The 8,758-nt window shown below is 47.1% G+C and overlaps 1 protein-coding gene across 1 annotated transcript; it reads right to left on the bottom strand.

The window, feature by feature from the left end:
* Positions 1 to 226: 226 nt before the first annotated feature.
* LOC311368757 (nuclear factor 1 B-type) lies at positions 227 to 8,484 on the bottom strand (the record flags this gene model as incomplete). Its single annotated transcript, XM_084487539.1, has 3 exons — positions 8,228 to 8,484; positions 2,613 to 3,144; positions 227 to 237 (listed from the first exon to the last, which is right to left on the bottom strand). Exons 1-3 carry the CDS (start codon positions 8,243 to 8,245, stop codon positions 227 to 229), a joined length of 561 nt encoding a protein of 186 aa, XP_084343665.1. The 5' UTR covers positions 8,246 to 8,484.
* Positions 8,485 to 8,758: the final 274 nt, after the last annotated feature.

Genomic DNA, 8,758 nt, shown 5'->3' with positions numbered 1-8,758 from the left:
CAGGCTTCCCAGTGGGCATTCAGCTGGGCATGCACTGGGTGCTACGTCTCCGCGCCTGTGAGTAGAGCACGAGAGCCCCCTCAGCATCCAACCGTCGCCCCCCCCCCCCACCCCCCCTCCCCCCGCCCCCCCCCACACCACCCGCTGCCAAACCCCCCCCCCCACCATTCCCAGGGCAGCAGCCCGTGAGCATTACGCATCGGAGACGTTCGGATCCGACGACTTTTTACGCCGTTCCTTTTCGTAAGAGAACGGGATGACACACTTTAACGTGTGAAGGGTTTTCTTCTCGCTCTTTTCCGTTCGCGGTAAAAACACCACGGCGCGGTCGGAAACACGACAACGCAGCGCTCCGACGTTAACGGCGCGCTCCGACGTCAGGACGGCCGGTCCATTGCGGGGACGGCGGTCCGCGTGGCGGTTCAGTTTACGTAACGCTCGCTCTCTCCCTCGGAGGAACGAGCGTTTTTTGTTTTTTTTACGGGTCACGTCTTTGTGTGTCGGACCGCACGAGCAGTTTGTTTGTTTGTTTGTTTCCGTACAGTTTGCCACGGAACAAAGGAAGCAGCCTCCGTCCTGCCCGTGTCAGAAAACTTTCCAACCAGCACACTGCATTGCGGATGCCAACCGGCGAATCAAAGGCACGCTGCATGCAAACAAAGAGGGTTTGATGCCAACCTCCGAACCTCTGACAACCATTACTGGCCATTTCCCTGCCTCCCTGGCACGGTGGAAAACAAAATGGCGCCGCACCGCACGCCACCACAATATGGCTGCATTGTCTGGAGATGGGCACCGCTTGGCAAGCGAGAGGGGAAGGAGACAGCGCTTTCACCTCGAGAGCGGCAGAAAACCACGGCCGCCACCGGAGAAACACTTTTGAAATAATGCCAATGTGGCGTTGTGTAAAATCTCACTCAGAATAAATAGCGACGATGAGGACAACTGGAAATTATAAGCTCGCAAACGTCCGCCCAGGGAACAAAACGAAGCGAGCACAAATCCTTTCACTCATTTTAACTGAAAAGACAATATTATACATTGTGAAAGAATGTATATTTCACATCCGATTCATCTGTGTTATCAAAATCATCCCCCAAACAGGCTTCTCCGTGGTTCATACTGAACAGTTAAAACCCACAGCAGATGCAAACGAGACAACCAACGGCATCTTACAAAAGACACAAAAGAGGGTCTGATGCCAACCCTGGTGCCAATGGCAACCATTATTGCCTCTCTGCGGTGCCTTCTGCTTTCCCTGGCACTTATCAGACACAAAATGGCGCTTCGTGTTGGATCATTACAAGCTAGCTCTACGGACATTTCTACCTCCACCACGGACGGATCAGTTTGCGTGCTATTGGATTCGGTATACTACTACAGCAAAAAATATAAAAAGATTAAAATGCATTTTTTTGGGTTTGGACGTGAAAATTGAACGATGACTAATTTTGTAGAAGACAGACACATGTGTTGAGACGATGATAATTCATTGATACTGAAAACAGAAAGGAGGCTGGAATCACAATATTTGGGTTGCGAGAATTGCTGTAAAAAGGGGGAATGTGAGGAAAATTTGATTCTTTGTTTGCTTATTTTACCAAAACAGCAGTCATCATTTATTACATCTAACCATAGATCTATTTAAACTTCCTTTAAAAAGCTCTAAACTGACTAATGTGTGGCTGCTAACATCATGGAATATATACTGAATATATATACCAAATATATTTTATTATTTTTGCGAACATGTTAGAAATAAAAATTGCAAATATGGCAGGACTTGTGATATGTTATTATAGAAAGAATATATCAGAATGATAGATCATAATGACTGCAATTATCATTATAATAATATTTCAAACTGAATGCAACCAATTATAATATCTATCAATTGTACCCCCCAATTGACCTTGTATTAAAAAAGCATTGTATTTTAATTCATAATAAATCTTCCACACGAAAACCTATCCAGTAAAGAAAGCAATGTCTGTAAATTGAATTGAAAAAATATGTACAACAAATATGTAAAACCAACAAAACTATTCAAATATATGATGAATATAAATAAAAAGGTGTATTTACTATCTTGTAAAGAGTAAAGCAAATTACATATTTAAATAACAATATGTGATTTTCTTTATCATATGATGGTAAGAAAATATTTGGAATAAATTATTTTTTGTTCTACACAAATTATATTGTAGAACATAATATTATAAATAATAAAAATACCATATTTTATGTTTGAACCGAAAATGCCTCAGTAATAATAAGTGAATATATTCAGCTCTGTGTAAACGACCCGACTAAATAAAAACCTACAAACAGAATAAAATCATCGCAGGACAAAACCCAAACAAGTCCACCACGACGAGACACTTGGACGTCATCCAGACCCAAAGACCACAAGTCCAGAAAGCAGTGCGTGACCTTATCACCCCATCCATACTAACACACACACACACACACTCCCCCAGCCCTCCCCCGCCCCCCCCCTCCCCCCCCCAACCCTCCCCCGCCCTCCCCCCCCCAACCCCTCCCTCCCACACACACACACACACACACACACACACACACACACACACACAGACACCCGGACGGCTTCCTACCTTGGTCTTGAACGTAGTAGGCCAGGAACAAGTCGAGCTCCTTGACGGACACGGTGATGTGGTGCGGCTGCACGCACAGCGCCGGGTTGGTGCAGTGTGGCGACTTGACCAGCCGCTCGCCGTCCGTACTTTCCAGCGGGATGCCTTTGAAGAGGATGACCATCACCAGGTCCAGGCGCCACACCTTGTCCGCCTGCCGCAGGCAGTCGATGCGTCGGATCTTCCCCTTCTGGTCGGGGTTGGACAGCACGCAGCACGGGTGCTTCTTGCCGGTGACGCTGAGGACAAAGTCCTCGCGGTACTCTTGGCGAATGTCCTTGCGCAGCTTGGCCAGCAGCCTGGACGCCCACTTCTGCTTCACCTCGGCCTTCTCGCCCAGCAGCTCGTCCTTGACGGCGCGCTCCTCGTCCTTGGACATGCGCTTCTCGTGCTTCTTGAAGTACTTGCGTTTGCGGGCCTGCAGGTTGAACCAGGTGTAGGCGATGGCGCGCACGTGCGGCAGCAGCGCCTCGATGAAGGGGTGGAACTCATCCTGGGGGTCGGGGCGGCCCCGGGGGTGGACGAGGCGAAAGGGGAGGGAGGGGGAGACGGAGAAGGGGGGAGAGAGAGAGAGAGAACAGGGGACGGGGTTTAGACTCGGGAGGACCAGCATTCAGACACACACAACGTCACGTCACACACGTTGACTTTTGAGGCCAGATCACACTTCTCTGAAGCAACTAGAACACACACTGTCTGGCCGACACACAAACCCGCCGCTACGACACAACACAGCACAGCAACAGCGTCGTCGTGGGCTGCGGCTAAACTCACTAACTGTAAAACAAACAATCACCAGTCGAGTACGAGAGCGATGTTGGCATTACCATCCCAGATGTATGGGGACGTACTGAGGGCACAACAAGGAAATCCAGTGTTTGCGTTGAAACGGCGGCAGCGCCACAATAGCTCGGAGCACAACGACCAGTGAATGCGCTGGAGTGTCTGCTCTCTCTCTGCTCTCTCCCTCTCCCTCGCTCCAACACTCGCTGGTTTGTGGAGAATGCTCTGAGCGCGGCTGCACACACTGACAGCATGCACGCCTTACACACACCGACACACACACACACACACACACACACACACGTCTCTTATCAAACTATTGCCCGCTTGCTCATGAGGACTTATCCGTCAAATATTAACCAAAAGATAAAACGTGCAAGTCCAAAAGAGAGGACTGGGTCAAATCAATTCAATAAATTAGCAGCAGAACTAAACGGATTGAAATGCATTCCTAGCCGGTGCAGACGTGTTCGGAGCGGGCCTCGATCACGCTCCGACAGCGGGGAGGTCTGAACTTGGGGGACGAGAAGGAAAGTGGGAGAAGTGGCTTTTAAAGTAAAAATTGTTCACGAGATATGTTTCACGGGAGGATCGTCTTTTACAAAAGTGGGAGACGGGGGATTTCTGAGAGTTATAAAATCGAGGGGTTCAGATTGTCGTATTCAGGTGAAATGTGAGGTGAAACACCACACGGGTTAATTTGTGCAGCTAGAGTTCATACAAAACCACATTCCAACCAACATGAAAACTATAAAATATGAGCCGGTTAGACGGGTCATATTTTATAGTTTGATTATAATAATTGGTCCTTTCTCAGAAACATGAACATAAGAATTTAAAGAATAACATGTTTATATTCAAGCTCTGATGAAATACAATTTGAATTAAATGAACATCATTAAAGTGAAAATTATACATAACTGAGTTTAAGTTTTGGATGCGATACAGGGAGTGTTGGTTTGGGTTTAAACATTTTAAAATCGTAGTAGCAGAAGGAGAAACATGGAATGGGGAACTTGGCATTGTTTTAAGGTCATTAAAATGTCAAACTGAATAAACCATAAGATGCCTCATTTAAGTGGGTCTTTGAAGAGTTAAAACCACATATTGTTCTTTGGAGAAGCAGGCAAGCATGCTTCATGGGAAACCACAGAAATCCCCTCCCTGTGTCTCTACGTGTGTGAGTGCGTGTGTGTGAGAGAGTGTGTGTGTGCGTGTGTGTCTGTGCCGTGAGTGAGCTTTCCTAAGAAGGCATAGTACTCTTGATACACACTTTCAAGCAGTAAAACAAAAAGCCTTGAGCGAACCTCAGACAGGGACAAACTGAAGGCATGTTTCAGGCTTTACACGCTGCGGAAATACAAATAAAAATAAATACAAATACATGGTTTTGTATTCTGATATTTTCATGAGAAACACTGTTTTGTTTTCACCCAAAACTTAAAAAAGCTGAGTAATGTATTAGCCAAGTAAATTATATAATTCGAGGTTTGTGTCCATGGTGTGAATTGTATAATGTTTAATTTAAAATTTCAAGCCATTTCAGTTTCCTTGTGCAAACTAAAAAATAAAATAATAATTACATAAAAATCCAAGTCCGGGACAATATGTTCTGCTGTGGACACCACCTTCGTTAATATTCCCCCACCTCAGGCTGGCTGACCTCAGGAGTCCCACGCTATTTTATGATTCTTTAAAGACCGGGTAAACCAAATTCAGTATTTTTCTTCTTATCATATTAATTAGGCCTTAAATGTGTCCCTCAAAACATGTAAAAAATATTTTTCCCATTCATCATTTCCTTGAGGAGCTAGGCCTCAGAGAATGTTCTGTGTGCAGGTTTAAAATGGGCGGGTCTACATCGAAGACCGCGTTACGTAAAGCGGTCTTCGATGTAGACCCGCCCCCTGCTGCCCTCTAGGTATAAATACATTAACCGCGCACTAGCATTCTGTGGTTTCACCCGTCTATGGTTTTACCGCTCACGAGTCTGATTTGAATTGTCAGTTTGCAGCTAGCTTGCCCGTTGGACCTCTCCGGTGATGGGCGTGGTTTCCTGGCCTGCAGCGCACACGCCCCCACCGTCCTGAGCCAGGGATTACTGCTCATTTTTCATCAACTTTGAAGCATAATTTTATATACTTCGCGATTTTTTTAGTCCTTCAAATTTGGCAGGGTGGTTAATAATATATTTTCCTGTGGTATTATAAACTCAAAACCCATAATTATTTTTGGTTTACCCGGTCTTTAAGATATAAAGTCTGCAGCCAAACAGCTCGGAAGATAAATGGCTTGGAGGCCCGGGCTGTACACTTCAGCCGAAGCCATAAAAGCACAATCCTCTTAAGTACAAACTAAACCACATCTCAGTCAATCACTGACTTATGCCAAGTCAAATATAAACATTCAGACTGAGTCAGCCAAAACAGACGGCTACTCCTCCAACTTTGGGAATTAACTTTGTCATTAGTCGGATCTTCCTCGAGTCGAGAAGGGCACTTTATCTCCTTCCAGCTCCGTTTTAACAGCGTGAAGGGGTATCGATTGGGATTAAAAGGCATTTGCTGAACAGGGCCTAATAAAATACAATAAAAAAATACAATCTACTAATTGTTATGTAAAGTATAAACCACAAAAACACACAAACTCAAAGTCGGTGCAGCTCAGTGTGGGAACTATACCTCCACGTCTGTTAATAAATTAAAAAGACATTCCACGTTGCACAACTAAACGAGAAATGCATTTACGCACAACTTTACGCATAAACTGAGCGTGTCTCGCGGTTTGTGCCTTTACCTTCAAATCAATGTAAGGCGATGAGACACACTCTAACGCGATCCACCCCGGGTTTAGTGTCGGGGTCTCTGCGTCTCCACGCGATCAACACAGCGCATGCATGAAACACCCAAAGCAGCGACAACAAGCAGGAAAACGAAGAAATGAATTCGGTCGGTGAGGAAAGCGGGGGCTGCCGGTTGCGTTAATCCAAGAACCGGTTGGAATTGAATAAAAGACAGAAATACCTGAGTGAGACAAATGGGCGAATACATGACGACCCGGCTGTGAATCAACGTGGTGCGAAGGGTTCCTCTCGGAGCGCAGGGTCACCTCACCGCGCCATACCCGTGCAGCGCGCACGACTCTTCTGCACTTTATCCGCGTGGAACCGGGCTATCCAAGAACATCCATCAAGGTTTCCCCCCCCCCCCCCCCCGATCCAAAGATTGTCGATTCTGCGATAGAATATAAAAACTGAAAACGCAGGCGATTCAAAACCGAGGGAAAAAAAATGTCTGAACTTGATCGGAGCTCTGCGAATATTCTGTATATATTCGTATGCGTAAAAAGAGAGATCGCTGTACTGGATTATAGCTCTCGTCCGCGCCTCCAAATTGGCGATGGCTTCTTGTTGTATAGCATAGAGAGAGAGGGTCTCCTGCTCCGGGTGCACCCTTCGCGTTTCCAACTTGATCAGAGGACGGATCGCGAGTGGAGCCGCCTTCGCTCAGCCCTCAGCCCTCAGCCTGCTGCACGATCCAGCAAATCAGACCCAACTTTGTTTTTTTTCTTTCTTTCACCCCACGTAATTACACAGTCACACGCCTCCTCCTCCTCCTCCAAACACACATTCCATATCCTTCCATCCCACCACCTCCTCATCTGCTCCCCCCCCCCCCTGTCTCTCTCTCTCCCCCTTTCTCTCTTTCCCTTTTTGTCTCCCCCCTCTCTCTCTCTCTCTCTCTATCTCTCCCTCCCTCTCTCTCTCTCTCTCCCCCACTTTCAGTCGCTTCCCACTCGGTGAGAATTATTTAATGAGCGACGGACCTTGGCCCACAGAGCTCACAGTCCGATATATAAACGGAATGGACACATCTATTCTGTCCTTGTACACCTTGACTTTGTTCCGAAATATTTAGGGGGGGGGGGGGGGGGGGGGGCATGTTGACCCAATCTTTTCAGCAGAAGTATTGGAGTAATATCCGGATCTCCAACGTTAAAAACATTGACATTTCATTGCGCTGGATCAAACATGTAATGAGTAATGTAATGAGTATGAAGGGACATTTAGAATATAGATTCAGATCTAATAGGGGGAGGGGGGGGGGTGCAGGGGTTACGAAGACTTTCTGCAGAATCAGTCTAGCTGGGGTGGGGGGGTGGGGGGTATACTCCTAATATTCCTAATGGATACAGGCCCCTCGTACCAAGTTGTGTGTGTGTGTGTGTGTGTGTGTGTGTGTGTGTGTGTGTGTGTGTGTGTGTGTGTGTGTGTGTGTGTGTGTGTGTGAGAGAGAGAGATGAGGAAATAAAGAAATGACCTGTATTTTAAATAATAAAGAATTTACCTGTGCATAGTCGTGTGTGTGTGTGTGTGTGTGTGTGTGTGTGTGTGTGTGTGTGTGTGTGTGTGTGTGTGTGTGTGTGTGTGTGTGTGTGTGTGTGTGTGTGTGTGTGTGTGTGGTGACCTATAGAATTGTCCACATTCCAGCAGAAGTTCATTTGCCAATAACCGGGCGGGAAGGTTAGCGTCAGGCGAACGGACTCGGTGCCAAATCCACTACTATTCTGGCGCGCCAGTCGTCCACTCATTCGCGTCAGCCATGTAACCCACTTTCTCTTTTTTTTCCTCTCCAGTCGAATGACTGTTCGCGTTTCCCTTGGCACGCGTAATACCCACCACGGCCAGGCACGACATCCACCCAACACGTCTGTTACACACGTTATTACACGTTATTATGACACGTTATTGCGCAGCAACACACCGCAAACCAGTAGTAACCCGTTCCACGTACCATGGCACTGTACTGCATGTATTAACTGGGGAGGGGGGGGGGATCCTGGAGTCTGTGGACACCCAAGCCGGCAGCTTCACATTTCTCACGTTCAACTTTCTGCTCTGGATTTGTTTTCCCTCTCGCAGTGCAAAAAAAAAGTCAACACCGGAAGACAAATCTTGGCACAAGGCAGTTGAGAAAAAAAGAAAAAGCGTGCAAACTTTTTTTTTTTCCTGATCTTCCCTTTCCTCTGCGAGTCTTTCTCCTCGGATGGGCTCGACGTTGCGGACTTGAACCGGGTCCAGAAGAGGAGTTCTCGGTGCTCAGGGTCTCCGCCTCCTCTCTCCCCGTCCCGCCGTCCGGCTCTCCAGCCAGGAAGGGAAAAAAGCCTTTTGCACTAGAACTTGAATCCTCGCCTCCCGATTGGCCAGAGCCACTGCCCCGGGACTAAACTCTGCACCCCAGGCCCCTGACTTCCGCTCGCCTGACGCACTGGTGGTGGGTTTGCAGAGAGAGCAGTGGTCGCCTGACACGTGACAGCCCACTGCT

This window comes from Micromesistius poutassou (genome assembly GCF_964030765.1).
Source record: "Micromesistius poutassou genome assembly, chromosome: 23".
Classification (NCBI taxonomy): domain Eukaryota; kingdom Metazoa; phylum Chordata; class Actinopteri; order Gadiformes; family Gadidae; genus Micromesistius; species Micromesistius poutassou.
Note: the sequence above shows the minus strand (reverse complement) of the source record. Positions and strands in the feature narration are given on the sequence as shown.